Below are 25826 nucleotides of genomic sequence, written 5' to 3' on the forward strand. Positions count from 1 at the left end.
TGAGACCCATGACCATCCCACTCGTCGTCAATCAAGAATGCTCCCATTATGGCGAGCCTAGAACCATTATCCGAAATAAAGTGGCTATCAAGCTGAAAATCTCGTCGTCGTAGGCATACGATTGATGAGTCGATGGACGTGCGTGCGCTAGATGATAATCGGGACGGTAGCCCAATGGCATTGGTAGTGAAGGGTATCTGATTAATTAATTTCAACGCTTTCCTCCCATAAGATTCGTTCATATGCACATTATATATCATGAGTGTGTACCACATCTCAGGCCCATTTATGACATGTCCCAACATGTCCTAGTACCGACACGGCCACCCCTTTTAGGATCCCTATGATCCTGAATATAGCCATATCCGACCTATACATTAGACTTCGTCTGCACCAATGCTGTATCTGAATGTGACATATGAGCGTCAGCCGGAATAGTAGTGCTTCGACTAGCTGCAGTGCCAATCGGTTGCACATCATCGTCATCCACTACTTTCACCCAAGCCCCATCCCTATTCGTATGTCGAACCAACTCTATGTAATCAGTGATGTTGATTCCAGGTCGACCGGTCCCGAAAGAGCCTCCAGTTGCAGAGACGTTGACGTTATTCTGAACGGCAGCGCTGTAGCCCCTTATGTTTATGCTCGTATCATTTCCGTTGCTGTTATTGTTACTGTAGCCGTCGCTTGACTTTCCATGTTTCCCTTTGCCCAGTATAGCCCTGTACACGGGACGGTAGGTCGGGATAGACACGGCAAGAATACCCACAGTAAGCTCAACCATTGACACTATAATGGTTGGTGCGGCATCCCCTATAGGCAGGCTTATTAGGGCAGTGGCTTTTAAATGGGGAAATAATTTGTTACTTACACGCTCCATCTGCCGTACCGACTTGCAGTGAGAAAGCAAGTCGTACACAACTGACAATGCATGCACTGAGGGGAAAATAGCATCAGCATGAGGTCATTGACGACGCCAATGGTGACCAAACTTACCTGCTACCTATGATAAAGGTAACAATAACGAGCCATTTCTTCTGACGGGAAATTTGCAGTTTCCATACCAAGGGGATAACCATCCCAACGATGATGAAATCGGTAATGACATTCACGATGCCCGAGACAAGGTTCTGGAGACCGAAATTAATGCAGAAACCGTCTAGCGAAGACGCAGGGTCGTAAGCATGAGAGAACGGCGTGCATTGAAATAACGCAGTAAAAGCACCGGAGAGAGCCCATGCGCCTATGAAAGCGGCCATGCCCCAAATGCAGTAGTGAAAATTTCGTTGGGGGAAGATAGTCGCATAGAGATTAAGAACACTGAATTTGATGCAGGCGATGGTGAAAACGTATAGAAATTCGCCGATAACGCTCATCTGCGGCTCGTTAGTTGACGATGATTCGAAAGCAATATGTGATATAAGGTCGCTAGCAAAATAACCCGAGGGATATCAAGGAAACATAATTGAGGCTTTGGACTAACAATCTGTATCATTCGTATATTCGTCGCGAAGATAATATGCCGCCCGACTCCCCATTTTGTTGAAAGGGCCCAACATATGTTGATGGTCATAAAAAACACCCAAGCGACAACAATAAGCCAATCATTCAACTGGAAGTAGAAGCGCCTATGGGCTAGTCGTCGCGATATCAATCGTAGGGATACACAAATGGTGGAGATTACGCCGCAAATTGAAGCGGCTGCGATAATGTTTGGGACGAATGTGTCGCTCTCGTGTGCCTGCATGTAGGCGAGCTCTTCTGGGGTCGGTACTTTCGCCATAGCGACGACTCCTGGGGCGCAAGATTGATATCACAGAAGAGTCGACGAGAGACGCCCTAGATGAGAAAAGAACAATTATCACCGCATCAAACAAGTTCTGGACAGCGCCAGCGCCAGGTTCGAGTCGCTTTGGATGTTGTAAACTCGATCGTCACTTTATTTTCTCAAGTACGACAGAAGGATCATAGAAGCGAGAAGCCACGCGGGAATGACTAACCAAGACTCCTCCGGGGGAAAGCATCGAAAGAAATGAGATCCCCGTGTGTCATACCTCCCCATTATGACAGCGGCGACATATGCGGCAGGTCGACTGCTTCGGGGGTCACGTAAGAATGGCTATGCCAGGGTGGGTGTTGTCTGATGGTGGGGTGGCAGTGGCCATCCTATGGCTCTCTATTCCTGCCATTCTCGTGGGTTGCAGTAAATACAAGTTTAGGATGCGATCATCCCTTAAGAATTATGCACAGTAATCACTGATATAGGGGGGTAAGATCAACCATAAGCTGCCTAGACCCGAAGTTATAGTGCGCCTACGCTATATAACGACCAGAATGTAGCATCCTGCCAGGTACCTACTGTAGCCACAACGCCTCTTTAGTTTCGAAAAAGTCTACACTCCCCACCAACATCCGTCGTTTAATACTACTCTTTTTTCACTACTTGTTTTCCCGTGTCACGGTTGCATTTAAAGCATTCCGAATATACTCCAGCTTGCAACGCATCCGATGAGACCGTAACGTTTATAAGTTTCACAATTCTATATCGGAGGTTTTCAACAACGTGGAATAGATCACGAACAGAAGTCGGTAGAAGCTAATCTATATTTGGCAGCTAATTGGTCCGAGCCGAGGTTTGGTCGGTGTAAAGCGAGTTTTATGTTGTTTTGGGCGGGTTACACTGGGAACTGTTCGTGTCTATTGTTACTTTGGATTTTGTGAGCTGATATCGGTGCATACCTGGAAAGGTAGGTTTTTCATTAAGGAATACACCTTGCCGTTGGTGAGTATTTCTGTCGCGAGCGCAACTCGTGAACTGAGACGATTAACATGCTGCAACTAATTAAATATATATAAAATTATACGGGAAACTAATCAGTTGCCAAGATGACATCGCAATTATCACCAAGTCTCGTTACGCTCCTCCGACTTGTGCCAGCCTTTTCATCGACCTGCTCTCTTTGGTTTGCTCATGATCAATGGTTTTTTCTAAAGATCTTCACCAAGCCAGAGCAGCGCGCGCATGCAAGCCAAATTTTACCACCCTACTTCACCGAGTTTGCCAAATACGGCGTAATTCGCGTTGCTGGCCTGCTTCTCGCAAGTATTGTATCGTCAGGGGCTATCCTACAACATTCGGGCGAGGAATTACAGCGGTATGGCTCCCGATCTTGGTACCTAGCCGGTGCAGGATTCGCGACAAGCCATCTTGTTTTTGCGCCTTTCATCTTGCCTCACATTCAGAATATCATAAATGATAGTGGCAAGGAGAACAGTATACAGAGTCTTCATGCATGGCTGCGCATCCATGTCATTCGGAGTTTAACTTCTGACATTGCCGCGTGGGTCTGCTTTGTGGTGGCTGCGGTTACGACTTTTACTACAGAATTATGAGATAGCTATGATGAGCCGCGACGTGATCTCCGAACGATTGCGTCGCAAAGCGCCCCAAGGTGTGGAACGACAATATGTCCATTTTTCAATTACTTGGAATTATCTAGGATTGAACGTCTATACTTTGAGATACTTGGTGGTCATATCTGGCTCGGCAATGCTTTTTAATTACAAATTCTTACTTGTTATGATGAATAATATTATTTTAATATATTATCCGTGGCTTGGACACCGAGATGACTCGGATTGCATTTTATTTTGAGGCGTCAACGTTGCAACGTGAATAATAATCAAATTCAATCATCGATCGCGATGAAATCACCGTTAAGGTGCCTAGGGGGTAGGTATTAATGAAACTATCTCATGTGATCAACGTAGCCTTACCTTCCCACACCACGCGTTATCTCTAGAAGGATCTATGTCGTCCCGGAGTTCGAGTTGAAGCGCTGTCAAATTGATCAATCGGAAATGTTGTTTCATTAGGGACGATTACGACCTGTTCCTCTTTGCGAGCCTCCAAGATCTGGCCCCCATACGAGATACGATCGCCACCTTTGAAACTCTACTCCGGCCAAGAAAGCCAGTCTCGCGTTAGTAGAGTCGTAGTGGAAGCAGAGTACGGCGGCTGCACGAGCGAGTTAGGATTTCACCGAGCTGGACGAATGCACCGACACATGTGATGGGTTTGCTGCCAATCACCAATGACAAGACGTACATTATGCATGCTGCCGCGTTAGACCCGGCAGTGGTGGATAAGCTTATGTGAGGGGCCGCGAAGTTAAAAAATGCTACCCAAAAAGCTGGAATTCGGCAGAGAGGAATTGTGTATGATTGGCTAGCTCAAGAAAGGGCTGGTCCAATCATCTCGAAGCAACGTGGAATTGTATGCACCTAAACTATAAAGGTAATATAAATACAAGCTACGTAGCGACGTATCTACCTGTAGAGAATGAAAAGATGGGTAACACAACCATTCATACAACCACTCACTATTTTCTGCGTAATGTTGAGAATGTTCCAATTGTCAATGAAAGGTTAAATCGTACCAATTATATATAGGTCTCATCATATCCTGAAATAGAATCAATGCGCGAGGAAGATTTGTACATGGGAAATGAATAGGCAGTACCTGGATACCTATCATAAGACCAAGGAAAGTTAGAAGCGTGGGGGCCAAAGCCTAATCGAGTTGCGTCATACTAAACCTAGCAAGTCTAGTATTCCTATCCTGTAAATCTATCGTACGAAATAGGTGCTAGTTTAGAAGGCTAGTGAGTTAGTGGGAATATGCCCTGCATTGTTAGTGTAGACTATTACTGATCGAGATGATTTTTCGGGAAGCGTTTTCGAGAACTAACCTACTTATCTTAGGTTATCCGCATCCGATTGCAACCCCACCCCCACAGAATTAAGGCTCGGCTCCTTTTACGTACCTCTCTCGTCTCGCCCCTGTTTCTTAGCCTTGGAACCCTTCCATTGATGTTGAAGCTTATCTTCTTACAGGACCGAGGGTGCCGGTTGGCGCAAGTTTGGTGTTTATTAGTATACCCTCTGTTATAGTCGTCATCCCTGTTCAGCGGGACCTTGCTTCGCCTTCGGGAAAACCATGTGGCGGTCTCGAAAAACAGGTCGAGTGGAACTGGCTAGGTGATATCGTAACTAGAAAACCCGGGAGAACCAGCTCTGCGGCTCCATGCGCAGGTACGGTTAACGAGCTCTGCTGAAGAAACTATCGTCACTACACAGCAACACACCAACTTTAAACGAAGAAAGTATTTGTATAATTAAGGGCGCTGAGTAACAAACGTGAGAATCAGCTTAGACTATATAGATCTCGGAAAGGACCCGAGCCAAACTAGGGCTTACGAGCTGACGGATTACGCCTAAACCCAGAATAACATCCATGGAATAGTGATTAAATGCAAGAAGTTGCCTAAATACCATCTAAATTCCACATTAAACGCCTTATTCCTTGAATTTGCTCCTGAAGCCCGAGTTGCTTCTGCACCATCACGTCAACCACACACTTGGCCACCTGGGTACAGGCGCGCGGCCTATTCCGACCGGTTCCATCCTCCATTCTGTCAATATTATGATGATTTGTTGACTCGTCATGGGGCCCCATACGCGCCCCATATGTAAAAGCCGGGGTTTCAGGGAAGCTGGAGTTCGGAGACACGAATGATGAAGACTGGGTAATAGACTCTGAGTTCCTCCTTAAAGCTGTTGCTAGTTGGTACTGGCCACGATCAAGTCTGTCCAGCAGATGAGTCATGAGCTCCACTAGCATAACAACTTGGGCGTTCGGTGCTTGTGCTGAGCCCCTTCGTCCATCTTTTTCGTCTATATTTATACCTGGCTCTGGCGGCCTGGGTCCTAAGTGGGGGTGGATGACGTGACACACGCCTTGGAATAAATCTAGAAGGCGTTGGTAGCACGCCAACACCGTTAATGCAGTGCTAGTATCCGTGGTGTCACGTACAGTCGACGGGCCATCAAGGTAGAATGAGGATGAGGTCGAAGAGCGTCGAGATTGGTCCCCAAGGTCGGATGGTGAGAAATCTAAGGGCAGTTGCCCTTGATCTTTAGTGCTTGCGACGACTCTATTAAGTATTCTGAGTAGGGTGCGAGTGAAGTCGATTAACTCTTCCGGCGGTGGAGACCGGGCAGATGATGAAGTAGAGCGATTGCATAAATCCCGACCCGCACGATATATGCGAAGGTCGAGATCTGCTAGTTCTCTTATGCTGGTTTCTGTCGGATCTGACACGGATTCGTCCGGGGGTTGTACCAGTAGATCTGGAGCCGATGTACTAAACCTTTTGCCACCATCGTAGTTGAAGTTCGAGCTGTCATCGCCTCCAAGAGTCAGGTCGAAAAATGCATCTTGATCACCAGTATCGAATGCACTGGAAAATGCATCATCTAGCTCAATTCCATTGTTCACCCCAACCGCTGGTGCCTCGCTATGTTCTGGTGTGATCAACGGTTGAAGTGAGATCAAACTTTGCTCAAGGCCGAGGGGCTCATTAGACTGGGGGAAGACTTCGCTATGAGCGTCGGATGAAGCTGTTAACGGCGGGGTCACGTTGGTTTGAATACTCTGTCGGTGTTTTCTTCGTGCCGATGGGGATGAGAAGGGTCTTCCGTTTCTCGGAAGAGGTGGCCGGCCGCTGCGTTGCTGTGCTATATGTTGTTGAATCTTAGTATAGGAATTCCTCAAATCATATTTGATTAAAAGACATTTGATATCTCCACCTAGGGAGGTCTCAGAGTAGTAGGGTTGCGACAGCTATCTGGATGCTAACTGGATGTCTTGATAGGGATTGCGGGACTCTTACGACTATACGTGCAGTTGGCACCGGCTCGGGTGCATCGTATACAGCACGTTAAAGAATCGTCTTCAAGGATATTAGATGGCGAGCTTCTCTTACATCGAACTTTTAACTCGCGACATCGATCACAGGTTTGGCGAAGAGGCAGTAGAATATCAGAATAGTCTGTAGGCATGGCGCTAGGCAAGCTTATTGGGGTCTAGCGAGGGCAGGTCTTACAGAGATAGATGGGCAATCAAGAGCGTCGGAGCACAGCTAGTATTTTCTATCCCCGACGTTGTCAAGCATACTCTGTTCTATGCAACATCTTGGACACGGCTGTGAAAATGCTTAGCTGTTGCACATGACATAATTATACCATGAAAAAAATCAGATATGACCGCTCGTTTTGCTGGGGTGATCGACTCACCTGGGCGCTTGGGATAGAAATGATCCTGGAGTTGGAGATCTACATTTGCTGTTTGTTCACGTAGAAAACGACTAGGGTACCTACCAGCCTACCTAACTAGGTACCTACCTACCTTAGGTACAGTTGTTCAAAGAAGAATAAGTAAATCACTGGACAATCCTCGAGGATATTTTCGATAGTTCCAAAGCTGGCCCATGATCAGGTTTAGCTTGATACTCTTTTAGTATTCATATACTACTCTATAGCGAGCTTTTTGCCTGATAGTTATTAAATTCTCAACGTGAATATGAAGCTAACGCTCCCTTACCCTAGAGGGTTGTATCTGCTAAGTATGAAGTGTTTCCACTGCCGGTTTCCAAGTGTGGAGTAGTCTTGCGAGGTACCTGTGGGTCTATCCAGGGTCCATAAATGCGCACAAGGATCCGCTGTACGGATACCTACATCGGTACCCACACGGGCTACCCCAAGGGAGATAGGTGGGGGATAAAATAGAGATGGATACCTTGGGTGTTAGTTACTGATATGTGCCTCTATAAATGGCAAGAATCGAAGAGGTGATCCAGACTAGGAAAACACGCCCCTAACCGCCAAATAAGGGCATAAATACTTCAGGGTTACAAGTTGAGGGGGATACGGTAGATGATATAATTCAATAGGTATAGCCAGGAATTGTGTGATTTGTACGGTGAAAAGTAGCCGAAATCCTTGTTCGAATATACCCTTGTCACAGGAATCATCAGGGTATTCTGATCGGTGGTAGAGGGATACGATAACGAACATATACAGCCAACACCTAGGTAATTCAGGTACCTTAGGAATGCATGTACCGGTCCTCATACGGTACGTATTTATATATTTGAAATGATATGTTGTGTTACCACTCATTTCATGTATTTACATGTAGACGGGTGGTGTACATGGATGGAGTAATCGCTGGGCCAATACCACCCCTATCACTTCCCTTAACTCTCCAACAATTAATTAATTGCGGCTCGGACTCATAGACACAAACTCTGTCGAGGCCAGGCGGCTATTTACTTTGTCGCATGGTTTTGAGACCACCTAAAATCTAATCTATCCAAACTTGTGTCGTCGTTTTCTCTTCGCTGTCTTGACTTCAACTTGGTAGCTTAGACGCTGGGTTTTCTTCTCACTATGTCATCCACCACTGATCCCCCGCAGGCTGTCGCCCCCAAGCCGGGTCAAGGATGGCGTTTTTGGGTTCGTAGGATCTTGATCTCAATCCTCCCAGCCCTATGAATCACGGTAGCTGACCCGAATCTACACTAGGCCATTTTCATTTCCTTAACCGTCTCGTCGATACTGTCAGCCCTAGATGCATCGGCTATCTCGACCGCGATGCCTTCTATGGTGAAGGATTTAGGCTCAACGTTCGCCTACATCTGGATCGCTAACGCCTATTTTCTAACCATGACCGCTTTTCAACCACTGTATGGTCAGACTGCCAACATATTTGGCCGTCGCAGTCTCACCCTTCTCGCTGTTCTGTCTTTTGCTGTGGGATCTGCGATATCTGGCCCTGCTCCGAATCTTGGCGCTCTCGTAGCCGGACGTGCGATTCAAGGTATCGGTGGTGGTGGGATTAATATCATGATTGATATCGTCATTAGTGATTTATTGCCACTCAGCGAGCGACCTAAGTATATGAGTGTGATATTTATGGCGTACGCCATTGCCGTAGCTCTGGGACCTATCATCGGCGGCTCTCTTTCCGAACGTGTCACTTGGAGATGGGTTTTCTACATCAATCTTCCCGTTGCTGCTATCGCATTTGTTATGTTGCTATTCTCGCTGAGGGTTCGTTACGAGAAAGATACGACTAAGAATTCATTAAAGCGGGTCGACTTCAGCGGAAACTTGCTTCTAATTGCTGCCGTCGTCGCGATATTACTTGCATTAACTTGGGGTGGTGTCGAATATCCTTGGTCGGCCTGGCAGACGTTGGTGCCTCTAATTCTCGGTTTCGCAGGAATCGTCGCGTTTCTCGTAGTGGAGGGTTTAAATCTCGTCCCGGAGCCTACGATGCCTTTGAGATTATTCTCTAACAGAACCTCGCTCGCTTGCTTTGGTTTGACGTTCCTTCACTCGATCCTCATGTACTGGCAGATCTACTTCCTCCCCCTGTACTTCCAGTCAGCTCTCGAAGCATCACCCATCACTTCTGGAGTCTATCTCCTGCCCACGGTTATTATCTGCATGACATTCACCATTATTGCTGGAATTGGATTGGGTAAATTCGGCCGCTACCGTCCTTGGCATTTCATCGGTTTCGCTTTTCTGGCAATTGGATTTGGGCTATTCTCGCGGCTGGACGAAAATTCAAGCAAAGCATATTGGGCCGGTACTCAGTGTATTGGTGCCATTGGGATTGGAGTGCTCACAACAACAACATTACCCGCTGTCCAAGCCCCACTACCCGAGTCGGATGCGGCTGTTTCGGTGGGAACCTGGGCATTCGTGAGAAGCTTCGGTGGTGTTTGGGGCGTAGCTATTCCGGCTGCTATCTTCAATTCCATGGTCAACTCGCTCGTGGGTCGGCTTGATGATCCTCACATGCGGGACTTACTATCCAACGGAGGTGCATACAGTTTGGCATCTGGGGAGTTTATCTCCTCCCTCAACTATGACCCCGCTCTTAAGGACGCCGTAAAAGGCATATACACCGATAGTCTTGCACGCTGTTGGCAAGTGGGCATCGCTTTCGCCTTGTTAGGTTTCCTTATGTCACTTGTGGTGAAGGAAATCCCCCTACGTACGAATTTAGAGACTAAGTTCGGTTTGGAGGAAAGTGACAGTAAGGATGCAGAGAAGGGGGCTGGAACAGGGACTGAATCCCCTGGCAGCGGCGGTGAGGCTTTGATCGAGAGAACCTCCTAATGGGTCCGCTAGGTACCTAGTATGTGATCTATTTATAGCAATGCTGAAGCTTTGCACTTGGGTAACGGACATATATCATATAATAATTGGTAAAATTCAACCCGAATTCGGGGTACTAGCCGCGTCGTAAATATTATAATTATTGCAGAGGCGTAGAAAAACGAGTCGACCTGAAAACCCCCTCACCACTGATCCAGTTAACGAAAATAGCCTCCCATGATCTGATTTTGAAAAATCCTTAAGTACCAACTTCATAAATGCCTCTTTTCAATTAAGTCAGTGACAGGGTGAACCCAATGAGGTTGCACACAAAACCTGGAAAATCCGCCAAGAATCCGCGCCACACGTTCAATTTAACCCAATCAGCCATAGCAGTACAGTTGTCTTTGCCCTTATCCGAGTCGGCCTTAGATTGGTCCATGATGATGTCCATGAGGGATATGTCACTTGGAGCGAAAGCAAAGTGCAAGGCGTTGAAGATAGCACCGGCAATATAGAAGCCAGCAGCAAGACGCTGTGGTACCGCGGCCGATGATCCGGAAAGTGCCAGTACACCGCCTCGGAGAGTCACATTTGCAATTGCAACACCAATAGCCGAGAAGTAATACGTTGCTGTCATGGACATGGCATACGGCGCGCAAGACTTGAAGTTGGTAGCAAGAATTCGGTTCGCCTGCGGTCGCACTGTCGAGTGTGGCGTCCCGAGAGGTCGAAAAAATACATCCTCGCACAGCGTCATGGAGACAGCTGCTGTGGAAGACAGCAGAGGTGCGATGCGGAATAGAACGGTTGTAGGGGAGGCGGCCATGTTCACAAGAGCTTCGGAGTAACTTTAGATGGCTTCAAGATGATAGCAACTATTAGGAGTATGAAAGTAAATAAGGACGAGTTATCTTTTCCGTCTACCTAGGTATAGTCAGCGAAAAGTTGGTATTTCTTATTAAAGGGTACCTAGGTAGGTAATGATACCACCTACGTGGTTTATTGTTGTTGGTCTATTGAGGGAAATGAGTTATGCCGCGATTAATGGAATAGATAATTGTTGTGAGTTTGTTGACTTGATGACAGTATGTATTTTGGAGTACGAACTGTGAATGTGGAGGGTGGGGAAAGATGGGTGGCACGGCACAGGATTGTCCTTCTACTAAGCCCTTACGTAGGTGGTAATCAATTTATTGATAATCACTCCTGTCCTGTCCAATCCAAGCTTCAAATCTTGCCGGATATATTGAGGATTCAAGTCAGTAGCCAACCTTGTGTAACACCTATGACGAATCAATCGAATCTATTATCGACGGTGAGCTCTCGTACACCTAGGTCAGCGATTCCATTAAGTCAAGTTATTCACAGACCATCAAGTTATTCTCAAAATTGGACTAATTATACCGCATAAAATCATGGACATATGGAATAAAAATGGAGAATAACTTGACTGGTCCATGAATGACTTGAATTGACTTGATGGAATCGCTGAGGTCCTAGGTCTTAAAGTCGCCTACATTAAACCGGATAACAAGTTCCGCTTACGATTTCACAAAAACTCATAATTTCCTTACCAATAAACTCTTGACGTGTCGTATTAATAGAAGTTGGCGACACGATAAGAGGAGCATGAATTTCCCTTAGGTACGCGCTGGAGAACACCTATTGAAGGATGCCCGAAATGGTTATAGCTTTCCCATCTTCCCCCTTTTCGTCTAACCCCGTAGTACGAACCTCCTCCATGGATTGTCGTACGACGGCGATATGCGGTATGCGAGATCACTGTACAGCGGTATACCCGGGTTGTGAGACTATTTTCTAAAAATACAGAAGATCTATCACATATTACGAAACAGGCCGTAGTCCTAGACGAGTGCCTACAGTCAGAAGAGTTGGGTATTTTGCAAGTAGAAGCATATAAATACCCGGACACATTCTTTCCATGGTTGTGAGTTTCCATCCATCTCGAGTTCTCTACAAAGAAATTAAGCTGCGCAAAGGCCCAGGTCCAAGACTTAAGATCGCTTCAAAAGCCTCTGAATCATTACGTACTGGTCCCAGCGCCCTTTTAATGATGCCTACCTAAGTACTTTGCTAACACTGTAATAGGAACCGGTACCATGTATTGCCCCCTCTCTTCGAAAGCCATCATGGCTATCTTCGCTATTGCTTCCACTGTCCCTCAAGTGACTTCCAAAGGGATCAACTGTCAAGGCAGTGCTCTATGTAGTACCTGTCCAGCCCACACTCTCTCTGAAATCAACACCAGTATCCAAGGCCTATCTGACACTCAGACTTTTCCTAATGGTGCTCATATTGCCTGTTCCGGACACTGCTGCGCCTTCCTGCAGAACGTTCAGGGGACAAAGACTGGTGCTCAAATCAAGGGCTTCGTGGGAGATCTGCTCGCACACGGCTGCGGCAAATGCGGTAGCGACCCTACCGAGCCAGGAAACAACGTCAACACGGGAGAGTTGACTGTCAACTACGTTTCAGACCCATAGAAAATAGTACTTATGTCCTAAGGGGCGCCGACGAGTACCATGTTGGCTTGGTTGTAGGGGCTATAATCGGTTTACCATGGTTAGGGTAGGTTAGGGGCTGGAGCGGCTTACTACCTAGGCAAGAATATCGTGGAAGCCATTTGTTATTAGGACTTTCCTTGACAAATATAGAAGGGGAATTGCGGTGGCTTCTAGTGGAATACATTATACGGTTTCAATACATTCCTTTTGATGACTACCTAATTAGGTACCTACCTAGGTAGCTTTAAATAAACTACCTTTTCTTTATAAAACATTTCATGCATACCTTGTAGCACCCTAGTTACCTAGTTAATATAACGAATAACAGGCCGACGTAGGTTTACGTAGTGTCCCAAGTCCATTATTGCTAGCGATTTCTATGGTTACCTCTCCTTCTACGGTGAGAATAGAGGTAATTGAAGCCCTGTCACCCTCCAAAAGAGGTTCAAGCGCGCAACCTCGTAAATATTAAATCCTACATCTATATTAAGATAACAGGTTTGCTCGTCGTGGTCTCATCAACGCCCTCCCCATGCATCAACCCATACAAGTATACGTCTCCCACTAACAATCTAGCGTTATCACGGCTATCGTTTCCGGAGTAAAAAAGGGGTGTTGGCTCCATCCAAGACCCAGACTTCATCATCCACTTCTACTACAGGCCAAGAGAGTCCAACGCGTCCGCCCGACGTTACGAAAAGGACCTTACGATCTACCATAGGACCTACAGTAATATGATACGAGCGAGGTACCGCCGATCCTTCGCTTCCCAGGCGCATGTATCTCTCCCACTGAGAGTCGATTGGTAAATCTGGACTATCCGTCCGCAGCAGGCGGTAGTTGGTGGTTAACAAATCCTCGATCGTTTCACCTACTAGGAGAAGACTCTAGAAGTTGGGCTCACAGTAATTCCCTGTTGGCAGCGTGTGAGACGCCAATCTTGTAGGCTCTCGCCACGGTTAGGTGCCCAACCCAAGTTCATGAGTTTAGACTTTGCTTCAACTTTGTCGATACAAACACCATTTACCAGAAGGGTTTTGTCGTCACAAATATTCACCTTTCCCGGCTTGCTCCTGGAAGCATTGAAGAGAGGGTAAGCCCGTGAAGCTCTTGTGATAAAGTACCCAGGGGCGCCACCGCTGCTTGAGAAATCAGGGACCCAAGAGGGAAGACTAAACTTGCCGCTATTAAATCCTTCGCCTAAGAGAGAAGACAAATTGTATTCTCTCTCCTTGGTCATTACGCAGAACATCTGGTGATATATCTCGTCAGCGGGTTTAGTATAGTCGGGTACGATCTTAGGCATATTGGGACTGAGGAATCCTAACAAGGAATAGATTTTTGTCGCGTGTATCAGAGCACTCTCGCTCTGCATACCGCCGATAGGTGTCGAGTAGTGTTCTGTAGGGTCCATTTTTATCCTGCATTAATTTGACGCAATCTACCTTGGCAAGAATATGGTCAATCGCGACTCGTGTGTCGGGAGCATCACCGGCAGCTAGATACGCGACTGCGCAACATAACTCACCAACGTGGCGGAATCGATTAAATAGACAGGTCCAGAAATCATCTAACAGCATGGCCCAATCGCCATATCGAAGAACAGCCACCTTAGGGAGAATCGCCTCTTGGACAGTCCAGGCCCTAGCGCACCAAGTGCTATTATAAACTAGCATGAATGAGTCTAGCATAGAGCGAAATTCTGGATCCTCTGTATTACACTTCCAGGAAGCTTCATTGTAGTCCCATCAGTAACCCGGTCATTCAAAAAGGTGTTTATTGTCGCGAAAGTGCTCGACGAGTGCGAAGGGACTATGATGATTCGTCAAGGGTGGTTCGACACATCCTAGCCACAAGTACGCTATCTCACACTCTCTATAGATACGATCTATTATAGCGACTTGGCTTGATCTTTCCTTATCGTTATTTTGGTTGATGTATAAGGCGTCAACCCAGATAGTAAGAGGAAGACAAGGCGAGCGAAAATGCTGGGGTGTGTTGAACAAGTTGCGCGTAACAAGTACTTCATGTCCTCGTCCAGAGATGGAATGCGTCTTGAAGTCTTCCCTTCAAGTATAAGATAAAGCGGCATATGCCGCTCGCTTTGGATCATCGAGGTTAATTAGTTTCATCGAGCCATGGATCGGCGTATGCCTGGCCCGATTTGACGACTAGTACTAGAACTTCTAGGTTAGAAATTGATAGTGGTATAGCGGCATAAAACCGAGAGAGTATAGGCTGCATGTTCGACTAATCGTGGCTATACACTCTAGTAGAAGACGTCAGGTTCACCAATTCATTAGGTAACAAACTGTCCGAAGGTATGTTATAAGTACTTATGTGCTCGAATCTACACTCTCACCAAAGCCTTATACACCTCGACATAGAACCTAGGGTTAGATAGGTAACTCCGAATGAAGGATATGACGGTATATATAAGATATAAACCTGCCATACCTCGTGACAGCATGACGCATGATACTAGTGGAAAAAACAATACCATTTCGATATGTAGCTCCCAATGGTCGACCTTGGAGTAGATTCTTCGCGCACTTAGATGATGGCCCGCCCATACCTATGTGATATAATTATTCCAAGCACTTACATGAGGCCGGAGATGAATCACACGGTGTGAATATCTCATTAATATCATATTAAGCCCGCCAGTTCTCACCAGATATTGCCATTGAATTGGAAAGCGGTGTCAAAGTTACATCTCGATTTACCTCGGTATGTGCGCCCGGGTGTACTGCTGTCAAATGGGTAACACGCCCCCCATATTGGGGGTACGCTATGGCACATATACGTGCAATTAATAAATCGAAGTAGCAACACTGGCGACTTACAGTGGTAATTATCAATAGACTAGTGACATTAATTTCCAGTTCCTTTGGATGCGCGCAAGAGTTATTTTGCCCGTATTCTCATTTTTTATCGTTTTAGAGGAGGACCTTGGGAAATTGAATTGAGGACCGGTCACCCGGCATTACCTGCCGAGGGGCGAGATGTTAAGTGGATAAAAAAAGGGGGGATACTAGAGCCTCACCCTCTAATCAAGGGGTAAGTTCAACTAATAGTGATGAGTCTAGCCGTCGGTGGTGAACAGAGGCGTCATGATGGTGTTGTTTATTGATATCGATGGAAATCCTTCGGAGTGATTCGATTCCATGACCTGTCAATTCGTTTAGAAAAGCTGAAAAGCAGTCATGATGATAAATCCCCCCCCGAACCGTTGGGTATGCATTGATGCTACACCAAGATGCAACGATACGCTAGAAATAATCCAGCCACCGAAATAATGAACTATATCGAGTTAGAATCTGAAAGTTATCTCCTGTAGTTTCCAGCGTTGCTCGTATGCGCCACGTCGGTCAATATTGCCAAGCCGTCCATATGCAGCTCGGTAAACCAACAAATTTTTTATTATTTTACTAGTCCAGACTTCGTTCCGCCCACAGGCCGGCCGCCGATAGAGGGGACCGGGAAGTAGACATCCCGTCCTCTGTTATTCCTGCGGCTCAACGTTGAATGGATGATCGACGCTAGAATCGGGCGAAGCGACCGTAATTCTTAGGCGGCAGATCAGTAAAAGCACTAATTGTCAATCTCTCCGGGCTTGTTAATATGGCCGTATTTAGTCTCTACCTAGGTAGGTAGAAATATTCATCTCAGAAATTTATCAGCGACCAGAATATGTACAGATAGGAGGTACCTCCTTAGGCCGATGCCACTAGAGGCTTACTTTGGACCCAGATGCATAGTATAAAAGTAATCACCTACCTATTTCTTTTAGCGCGAAGCCTCATTCCGAATAGACTCTTGTGGCGTACCACTTTCTATCTTCTTGAGTGCCTCCGCAAGCATGACTACATCATGTAGTCCAGCTCACTTCCCTTCTCGGGCCAGATAAGGGATATGTATGGCTTAATCCCTGGCGCCTCCACTACCTGACCCCTGCATCTGGAAGGTACATCTGATATACAAAGCATCTACATCAGTCTGTACCGTGGTATTGGGCAATCACCTCTGGGTCTAGAAGTCGTGAGGAAATAAAGCTAGATACGAGGTGCTCGAAAGCGTTGGCACTATTGGAATCCAGCTCTCTTGAATACTTCAACTTCTACTTAGATATCTCCTCTTTATCTAGCTATCTCGCTGCTGGGATGAAAGGAGACACCTAATTCTGACATTGGCCAGCGTTTAACGTCGTATTTGATGTACTCCTACATCATCACGTACTCTCTTCTTCATTAATAGGGTTTTCTTTTTTGGTTATTGCATTGGGCTTGATTCATATTTGTTTTTCGTTGAAAATTCGAACAGACGAACGCATTAGCATGATGGAGCCTGATCAAGTGGGGAGCTCTTCTTTCCACTCGACAGCCTTACCTACACCTCAGCAACCCGGCACACCTAGTACGGATCGGAGTCCTGGTGAAGAGAGAGCAGACACTCAATTTTCGCGGAGAGCCGATCCAATAAATCCATTCACATCCCCTTCGATCTCGAGGCCAGAATCTAGTATCGATAGCTCCGACAACCCTAGGCGGCCTGACAGAAAACCATATTTCCGCTCGCGAAGGATAAAGAAAGGGGAAGTAGAGAAACCTTGGCTTGCCAAAAAGGAACCTAGAGAGAAGTGGGTGGTTATCCTTCCGGTGTCAGGCCTGCTGATCGGCTTGGCTCTTTCTGGCTTTTTCGTATGGGATGGGATTCATAGCGTTGTGAAGCATAATTACTGTTTGGTGCTCGAAGACAATTTCTCGACTTTCAATGACGCTGTATGGACGAAGGAAGTGCAGGTCGGCGGCTTTGGGTAAGTCTCCCTTGCCTTGATGATATGTTCGGCTTGGAGCTGACGCGATATATAGCAATGGCGAATTTGAACAGACGACTGGGGATGACGAGAATGTCTTTATCAAAAATGGCCACCTCTTCATCAAGCCCACACTTCAGGACGCTAATCTCGTCGAAAAAGACTCCTTAATCAATCTCCTGGAAGATGGAACCTGCACTTCTACGCAGCCGTCCGACTGCATAGCTGCGACTAATACCACTGTTGGGAATGCAACAATCGTACCTCCAACTAAATCCGGTCGCATTCATACCAAGAAGGGCGCGACTATCAAATACGGTCGCGTTGAAGTGACTGCTAAACTTCCACAGGGAGATTGGCTTTGGCCGGCTATTTGGATGATGCCCGTCAATGATACATACGGACCGTGGCCCGCTAGCGGTGAGATCGATATCATGGAGAGCCGAGGTAACAATTGGACGTATGGCCAAGGTGGTAATGATATCGTATCATCAGCACTACATTGGGGACCGGACCCTAATAACGACGCTTGGTGGAAGACTAACGTGAAGCGAAAAGCCTTGCACACGACATACTCGGCCGGCTTCAACACTTATGGTGTTGAATGGTCGCAGAAGTACATTTTTACCTATGTCAATTCGCGCTTGTTGCAAGTCCTTTACACGAACTTTGACCAACCGCTTTTTCAGAGGGGCAATTTTCCAGAGGCAACCGCCAACGGTACACGCTTGATGGACACGTGGTCGGTAACGGGTCGTTTTAATACTCCATTTGACCAAAACTTTTATCTAATCTTGAACGTCGCTGTCGGTGGCACGAATGGTTGGTTCGAAGACGCGAAAAGCGGAAAGCCCTGGATTGATATCAGCCCAAATGCTAAGAAGGACTTCTGGAACTCCCAAAACTCATGGTTTCCTACGTGGGTTGCCCCAGCCATGGAAGTTAGTAAGGTTGTTATGTTGCAGCAATGCGACGGCGACGAGCAATTGTAATTAGGTAGTAAAGGATGGGAGAAGAAAAAACGATGCATTTAGTTAAGATGGAGGTGTTGGGAAACATAAACGGATTATTGGCGTTGTCTTAGGGCATATTTTTAGCACACGGATTAATTACACGGGCGTACGCAGAGCTTTGGACAACCTCGGGTCCAAACGCGGCGATAGAAAGCATTTTTACAGTAATGATGAATTAATCATCATCAACACTTTGTCTGTATTAGAATGGTTACACGATGTCATACAGATTACTATTGTGTACATCTTGTAATGTAGACTGAGGTCGGCTAATTAACATTCTTGAAGCTTTAGCTGTTAGCGAGCCAGGGGTTGAGAACCCCTGGATGCTGAGCTAGAGATCCCTGAATTCCACGTTGTCTTAGGTTGTTATCTAGCGGCTTGTCTCGCTAGTTTAAAATGGCTAACAGCTATCTGAGCGGTAATTTATAGTGAGTCAACCTGCGGCAAGCATCCATTTATTCAGCCGCAGTCCAGAGATGGGGGTCACGTCTAAAACATCAGTTTCTGTAGTGCGGTGTGCGGCAATGGGTTCCGCCTTAAGGAGTTTGTATTTTGAATCATTACGATATAATTTCGCAAGCCCGTATCCAAAATTTAACTGTGATCATGAATAGACAGATTGTTCCCTGAGGGTAAACCCAAAAAGTACATTCCTAGCAGGATATCTACCTAGGTACATATGTAGCAATATGCCTAACTCAAGATTAGAACTATATTATAGATGTTCTTATACCGTCTTCACTAGCTCCAGGAATCTTGTCTGCGCTAATTCATACCAGGTAGATAGTGCCCACCGATGGTCAAGCCCAACAACCAGTACCTAAGTTCTACGCTTGGTTAGTGTTAAGCCTTAGCGAGAACCATGTGGCTACCTACATAGGTAGCTAATAATACCGCTAGTGGTATACTGTCCTATCAAACCCGCTGGGCGTTTAATTTCCACCACACTACCTACCTAGGTAGGTACGCAGCCGTATTTACACCACAACATCGGTCGATTAACCCTAACAGAATAGATAGCAGTCAGCTCAAACGCCGACAGCCCTGGTGCATGCCTTCTTTTTTTTTTTTCCCTTTCCTCGCGATAAGGTGGACTTCAGCACCGAATGGGATCAAAAGAAACTAAGCAGCTGCTTCGGAGCTACAGAAAGTTTCTTGAGCTCTTCATGCAAAGCCATATGCATGTAATACGAAGGGGTATTGGGCGGCATAAAGCAATCTTCTTTTTTTGCTTCTTCTAAATGAACCGAATTTGTAAGCGACAGGTCGCGGCAAAGAATAGCGAGGACAACACAGCGATGCAATGCTGATACCTCTACTTCTACCTCTACCTAACGCTAACCTCAACAAAGAGCGGCTCGTCGCGATCCCATTCATATCCTCTTCGTGTCTTGGATATTGAAAAATGGCGTAACGATAAACCCTTCCTGATTTTCACGATTGGTATCAACCGACTCGACTCCAAAAATTAACCGCTTACCGCCAGCCGCAATACTTCGTGCCGACAGATCTTAAAGGTTGAAAGCTGCGAAACGTTGTAATACTCCAATGTAACCTGTATGGCATGAATCGGACCGTACATTGTTGGTTTACTACACTAATCCGAAGTAAGATGGCTGGTGCGTTCACACATCGAATCTGTGGCCAAAATGTATCTGGACTTTTTCGGAGTCGAGCCGAGAGGCGTCTGCATGCAGTTTGCATTGAGAATACGAGAAAGACGACAGCAGCGAAAGAAAAAGGGCAGAGAACCCCTGTCATCCAACCATTGGATAGCCACAATATGCGGGATCTCGAGTTCACACCAATAAGGCACTATCATCTCACCACCCCGGTCTCGTCAAGCGGTATCACGACAGATTTCTATGTTGTAGTAGATGGGAATATGGCGTTTTTTTTTCTTCTTTCTTTTCTGATCACATTGAAAATTTATCACCTATCTGAACGCACGTTCCTAATCTACCTAGGTATCTAGGTACAGTACCTAATTGATGACATATCAATGCCATCACCCAAGCACAACATTGGTGGGTATTTCTATCCGGATTACAAGTGGCCTGCAAGGGTCAAGAAGTTAAAGCGCACAAACATCAATATATTGCCTCTTACAGCGACCTAAGCGTGCTTGGGCCGCCACTTAGGTGAAGTCTAGACGCCACAACCCGTACTCTCGAATGTCAAGCAAAGTTTAAAGGCCACCGAATTAGTTAGGCTCCAAATAGGATTTGTTGGATTAGTCTCAACATGTACCATCCGCATCATATCCAAAAAATAATGGTATTCATGCCACAACGCCGAAACTCGATGAGGTTGGTCGAATAGTTTCCGGCCCCCAGGGCCCTACTGACGGGTCAGGATGACCATGCATGCCAAGAGCATACCTTTTGATAAGAATATTGAAAGGTCGCTTCGTTCATGTAAGGAGGATGAGACCCAATCATGATTAGCGACTGACCTCGATGAGAGCCCCTAGAGCTACCTAGACCGACTGGGATATCGAGATCTTAGCTGCATGTGGGCGACTGGGTACCTTGCCAAAGCTATCAGGTACTTCTGAAATACTTCATTGTGAACATCATATTGACATTCTGCCTCTAGACCCCTGTTACATCGTCAGTCCTTCGTCGTTCAAGCTGTTCGAACTATTTGGCCAGCCTCCGTTCTCTTACTTATCCATGCTCCTGAAAGATGACCGCCTCGGCGTGGGGTGGATACCAACAAGCGGCTGGACCACCGTTCTGGTCTCAAGCCTCCAACCCATTGACACCTTATTATCACTGGGCTTATATCTCTTAACGCTGAGTCTGTCATTTTTATGAGCCACCGAAATATTGTTTGTCCAGCTCGGCGACTGCGCTCGTTCTAGTCTTTCGTTAAATGGTATCTGAGCGTATTGTGGCTGTTGGCTAAACTCAGAGCAATACACTACTTAACTTACTTGCTTGATAAGACTTCAAAGTTTTCAGTCCATGTTATACCATATTCGTCCTAAATAAGGAGTATTCTCGCCTGTGTAAGCTTTTCTCCTTACCATCCCGACTTCCAGACTACCAAGAAAGAGCAGTAGGAGACGATTTAGACTAGACTTCTTGCTCCCATCCCCATTTCTTTGTCCTTCTGGTTTTTTCCTACCCCGTTCCTTAATTTACTTTCCAAATCTTACTATCGATTCTTCTCTTAACTTTAACATGGAGCAATGAAGCTATAGCGGGGCCTAGTTTGATCTTTTCGTTTGACTCACACAACCTCAACTTTAGGACTTCCCAAGCCTACTCTGTCCTATTTACGCCACCGTTAGTCACTTTTCCCTTTAATATTTCCTTTTTTTTAAAAAAAAACAAAACAAAACAAACATCCTATGGTCTTAGGACCCCATCCTCGATGGTCCAATGTTGAACCTCTTCTCATAGATGGGCTATAATAGCCGCCACAACAGCATATTTTTCACGACGCGGCAAACCGCGCCTCTTCCTAATCTATGGTCGCTGACGCAACACATAGTTTTCATCTCGTGGGAGATCGTATGCCGCTCCCGAGGCCAGTTGTCCAATAGTATCCCGCCAAATCTTGAGAGCGCTCCGAGAAGATAACTATGGGATTATATAATTACTTCTTAGCCGATAGGCCACCGAAGAAAAAGAGGGAAGTACCACCACCTCTCCCGCTCAGACCGCGAAGAGGACTCTGGGCAGAGAATTTGGCCGCGCATGCGCTGGATATAGACGACTTCGATTTCAATCTCCCGCCGTCAACTTTCGGCTCGTCGAGAAATTCAATATCGGGCCATTCCACGCGGTCGCGTAGCAGCTCGCTATTTGTGGACGACATAAAACACGAAGTAATGGTCAATTATTTGTACCAACAACAGTGTTCCCGCTTGTGGGTGAGCGAGGGAACCGGTGAACTTGAGGGTGTCCTACTTCGTAGAACCCGGGGAGCATATAGGGCCTGCCCGCCCGCCCTGTCGCATTCGACGCTCGCGATGGCTTGTACTGCCCTAAATATCCAGGTACTTTTGCCCTCCCTTAATTCCTAAGATGATTCTTGCTAACTTTATAGTGCGCCATGACTGTAAACTCTAGAGTAATCAGGACTTTCTTGTCATGGTCTCCGGAGGCGGTGGACGTGCCATTGATGAACGGTCTCCGAATCCAGATCGTGCCGACAATTGATGACTTAGCGAGAGCAAGAAAACATCATTTTGCCGCTTTTGTTGCTTCAGAAGCCATGTTGGTTGTCTGGGATGATGATGCGCTCCACCTGGTGCAACGAGCTGCGGCTATCGAGTCGGAGTTGATGGAACTGGTCTGGAAGACTGGTCGAGTCAAAGAGGGGAGCGATGAGAAAAAGCCTGGGACCGTCGTCAGGGAATCCGAAGTAGACGAAGAGAGTGGCCGGGTCAACCTCGAAAAAAGGCCGGTTCATCTGCTAAATGCGTGCCTCATCTCCATGGTAATTATCCTCGTTGTACTCACGTTAGGAGCCGCATGGAGACAGCTTGCGATTGAGATAACTGTCGATGGAAACTACGCGCGATTAGGCCTCGTATGCCTTCTTCTAATCCAAGTTTTCTTTTCTCTTTTTTTCGCCCAAGTCATGGTTGGATGTTTGGCCCAGATGTTTGGGCCAATCCGTCAGCTCACCGTCAACTCCAAATACTTTTCCGCCATACCACCGCCGAGGTTAAGAACCCCGACGCTGCCACATGTAGTAAGTATCCCCTACATAATATATCTCTATTTCTATACACATATTGAGATACCATCGGATGTTCCCTTAAGCCTGGGGCTGAGACATCGTGTCTGACTTGACCTAAACCCCTCGATGTGTCACATGCTGACATTTGAGTCTTGTAAGACGGTACAATGCCCAGTTTACAAGGAAGGTCTCCAGGCTGTGATACAGCCAACCGTCCGATCTATAAAACAAGCCATCAGCACGTATGAACTACAAGGTGGCTCTGCGAACCTATTCATTAACGATGACGGTCTTCAACTTATCTCAGAGGAAGAACGGCAAGCTCGTATTGACTTTTATTCCGATAATAGTATAGGTTGGGTTGCTCGACCTAAACACGGCGAGAATGGGTTTCAACGTCGCGGCAAATTCAAGAAGGCCTCTAACATGAATTTTGCACTTATGATCTCATGTAAAGTGGAAGAGAAGTTATCCGTGTACGATCGCGGTCCCGACTGGTCGCAAACCGATGAAGCCATTGCCTATGAAAAGGCACTGAAAGACGTACTCGAAGAGGATGGGCGGGCTTGGGCCGATGGCAACATCCGGGTCGGTGACTACATTCTTATTGGTAAGTCCCAACCCTTAAGCTAAAAATCCGAGGTTCAATATTACTGACACATTCTCAGTCGACTCTGATACGCGTGTCCCCTCTGATTGCCTTTTGGATTCCGTCTCTGAAATGGACCAGTCTCCCGAAGTCGGTATCTTGCAATTTTCGTCCGGCGTCATGCAAGTCGTCCATACCTACTTCGAGAATGGCATTACGTTTTTCACCAACCTTATCTACAGCGCTATTAGATATACTGTGGCCAACGGCGATGTCGCGCCATTCGTTGGCCACAACGCTATCCTCCGTTGGAGTGCGATTCAACAAGTTGCATACGAGGACGAGGACGGCTATGAGAAATATTGGTCTGAATCCCACGTGTCCGAGGATTTCGATATGTCACTTCGCCTCCAATGTGACGGGTATATCGTTCGTTTGGCTGCGTGGGCGGGTGACGAATTCAAAGAAGGCGTCTCTTTGACCGTATATGATGAATTGGCCCGGTGGGAAAAATATGCTTACGGCTGTAACGAATTACTCTTCCATCCAATTCGCAAATGGCCTTGGGAGGGCCCCTTCACACCTTTATTCCGCCGATTCCTCGGCTCCAGCATCCGCCTTACATCTAAAGTCACCATTCTCTCATATATCGGTACCTATTATGCCATCGGCGCCGCATGGATCATGACATCTGCCAATTATTTTATTATGGGCTGGTTCAATGGTTACTTGGACAAGTACTATATCGATTCTTGGCAAGTCTGGTTCTCTATCATCATTGTCTTCAATGGTCTCGGAAACGTCGCTTTGGCCATCATGAGATATCGTGTCGGAGAACGTACTCTCGGATACGCCCTTTACGAGAACTTTAAGTGGACGTTCCTCTTGGCTATCTTTTTGGGGGGTCTCTCCCTTCACCTCAGCCAAGCGCTCGTATGTCATATGCTGGAAATCGATATGAGCTGGGGAGCAACTTCAAAAGAGGCCGAGTTCTCTAACTTCTTTATAGAAGTACCGAAGGTGATAAAGAAGTTTAAATTCTCCATGATTTTCTCTCTCGTATTTCTCGTGGCTATGATCATCATTGCCGTCGCACCGTTTGTTCCCAACAATTGGCGGATAACGGACTTCGTCGCTATCTTACCTATGGCCACCGTCGCAAGCAGTCATTTCTTATTGCCACTCGCATTAAATCCGGCGCTTATGACATTTTCATGGTGATCAACCAACCATTACAAATATATATCTGAGCCGCTGGCTTGGGAATAATACAGAACGCCCGTATATAGCATAGGGCGATATAATCAACGCAAGACGTGAAGTCTTCGTTTAAATGTATATATGAAGGAAAGAGTTTTGAGTTATGAGGGATACATAGAGGGGACACCCGAATAGAAATGATGAACCATTCAGTTGGATATGACGATAATGCAGCCAGGCGGAGGGGCATTCGGGTCGATCTATGTACCTAAGGTATTTCACCCGAAATGCCGAGCTCATCATGCCGATGTCTTTTACATAGACCATCGGAATAATAAATTCATCCGCGCCCTCTAACAGTTTGGTTAGAGATGACTTGCGCGATGAATCCTTTCTGACAAATGACCTGTGAAAATACATGCTCTCGAGATTTTTTTCTCTCCCCGCACGTCACAAACATGATCGTCTTCTCGGATGGGTACCTAGGTACACATGATATATTACGAGGTTGGCGGAAGATCAATCCCTTAATGAGAGGAAAAAGAAAAACTTGTGTTACGCTTGGTCTCATATTTTAAGACCGAGCTGTCGGATATCCGCATCAACACGGTTCACCGCACAGCATCCGCTAATTCCAGTGAATAGCAACCATCGCGATATCGTGAAGTCGGATTTCATGGAAAGATTCCTTGAAGCTTTACCTGACTACCTAGGTATGAAGTGGTGATATGAATCGATAGCTTCACTAGAGCTTTGTTGGTGTGGTAAACATACTTGGACTTAGCCGAAGCTCTCGGCGCTATATACAACGCTAAAGTCGTTTATAGCGTCGTATTGTAATTTTATTTTCGGGCTTGCATCATCTTTGTCACATATTAGATATCGTAGGCCGCGTATAGTAAGGTATTCGTAGCCCCTTAGTGTGGCCAACAATATGAAGACCTCAATGGAAATTATAATACTTA

At 46.3% G+C, this 25826-nt stretch overlaps 9 protein-coding genes across 9 annotated transcripts; 5 read left to right on the forward strand and 4 right to left on the reverse strand.

Moving 5' to 3' along the window:
• Nucleotides 1-196: 196 nt before the first annotated feature.
• Nucleotides 197-2274, reverse strand: F4822DRAFT_391554 (uncharacterized protein). The gene is made up of 4 exons (XM_051457138.1): nucleotides 1484-2274; nucleotides 997-1376; nucleotides 872-936; nucleotides 197-813 (listed from the first exon to the last, which is right to left on the reverse strand). Exons 1-4 carry the CDS (start codon nucleotides 1781-1783, stop codon nucleotides 371-373), a joined length of 1188 nt encoding a protein of 395 aa, XP_051318393.1. The 5' UTR covers nucleotides 1784-2274; the 3' UTR covers nucleotides 197-370.
• Nucleotides 2275-2380: 106 nt separating this feature from the next.
• On the forward strand, nucleotides 2381-3649 carry F4822DRAFT_391558 (uncharacterized protein). Its single transcript, XM_051457139.1, has 2 exons — nucleotides 2381-2747; nucleotides 2887-3649. Exon 2 carries the CDS (start codon nucleotides 2887-2889, stop codon nucleotides 3391-3393), a length of 507 nt encoding a protein of 168 aa, XP_051318394.1. The 5' UTR covers nucleotides 2381-2747; the 3' UTR covers nucleotides 3394-3649.
• A 1572-nt stretch (nucleotides 3650-5221) lies between these two features.
• On the reverse strand, nucleotides 5222-7157 carry F4822DRAFT_134231 (uncharacterized protein). Its single transcript, XM_051452761.1, has 2 exons — nucleotides 6735-7157; nucleotides 5222-6579 (listed from the first exon to the last, which is right to left on the reverse strand). Exons 1-2 carry the CDS (start codon nucleotides 6901-6903, stop codon nucleotides 5327-5329), a joined length of 1422 nt encoding a protein of 473 aa, XP_051318395.1. The 5' UTR covers nucleotides 6904-7157; the 3' UTR covers nucleotides 5222-5326.
• An 851-nt stretch (nucleotides 7158-8008) lies between these two features.
• On the forward strand, nucleotides 8009-10107 carry F4822DRAFT_391560 (putative multidrug resistance protein fnx1). The gene is made up of 2 exons (XM_051457140.1): nucleotides 8009-8358; nucleotides 8428-10107. The coding sequence occupies exons 1-2, from the start codon at nucleotides 8293-8295 to the stop codon at nucleotides 10033-10035; spliced, it is 1674 nt and encodes a 557-aa protein (XP_051318396.1). The 5' UTR covers nucleotides 8009-8292; the 3' UTR covers nucleotides 10036-10107.
• On the reverse strand, nucleotides 10108-11237 carry F4822DRAFT_391562 (uncharacterized protein; the record flags this gene model as incomplete). Its single annotated transcript, XM_051457141.1, has 1 exon — nucleotides 10108-11237. A coding segment is annotated over exon 1 (532 nt), but the record flags the coding sequence as incomplete, so codon positions are not given.
• A 730-nt stretch (nucleotides 11238-11967) lies between these two features.
• F4822DRAFT_391565 (killer toxin, Kp4/SMK-like protein, core) lies at nucleotides 11968-12814 on the forward strand. The gene has a single exon (XM_051457142.1). It carries the CDS (start codon nucleotides 12138-12140, stop codon nucleotides 12519-12521), a length of 384 nt encoding a protein of 127 aa, XP_051318398.1. The 5' UTR covers nucleotides 11968-12137; the 3' UTR covers nucleotides 12522-12814.
• A 488-nt stretch (nucleotides 12815-13302) lies between these two features.
• Nucleotides 13303-14194, reverse strand: F4822DRAFT_134316 (uncharacterized protein). The gene has a single exon (XM_051452762.1). The coding sequence runs from the start codon at nucleotides 13954-13956 to the stop codon at nucleotides 13417-13419; it is 540 nt and encodes a 179-aa protein (XP_051318399.1). The 5' UTR covers nucleotides 13957-14194; the 3' UTR covers nucleotides 13303-13416.
• Nucleotides 14195-16197: 2003 nt separating this feature from the next.
• F4822DRAFT_391569 (glycoside hydrolase family 16 protein) lies at nucleotides 16198-18953 on the forward strand. The gene is made up of 2 exons (XM_051457143.1): nucleotides 16198-17358; nucleotides 17414-18953. The coding sequence occupies exons 1-2, from the start codon at nucleotides 16880-16882 to the stop codon at nucleotides 18348-18350; spliced, it is 1416 nt and encodes a 471-aa protein (XP_051318400.1). The 5' UTR covers nucleotides 16198-16879; the 3' UTR covers nucleotides 18351-18953.
• A 2722-nt stretch (nucleotides 18954-21675) lies between these two features.
• F4822DRAFT_135800 (glycosyl transferase family group 2-domain-containing protein) lies at nucleotides 21676-24936 on the forward strand. The gene is made up of 4 exons (XM_051452766.1): nucleotides 21676-22383; nucleotides 22434-23084; nucleotides 23232-23682; nucleotides 23741-24936. The coding sequence occupies exons 1-4, from the start codon at nucleotides 21967-21969 to the stop codon at nucleotides 24880-24882; spliced, it is 2661 nt and encodes an 886-aa protein (XP_051318401.1). The 5' UTR covers nucleotides 21676-21966; the 3' UTR covers nucleotides 24883-24936.
• Nucleotides 24937-25826: the final 890 nt, after the last annotated feature.

This window comes from Hypoxylon trugodes, assembly GCF_022578975.1.
Source record: "Hypoxylon trugodes strain CBS 135444 unplaced genomic scaffold F4822scaffold_2, whole genome shotgun sequence".
NCBI lineage: Eukaryota > Fungi > Ascomycota > Sordariomycetes > Xylariales > Hypoxylaceae > Hypoxylon > Hypoxylon trugodes.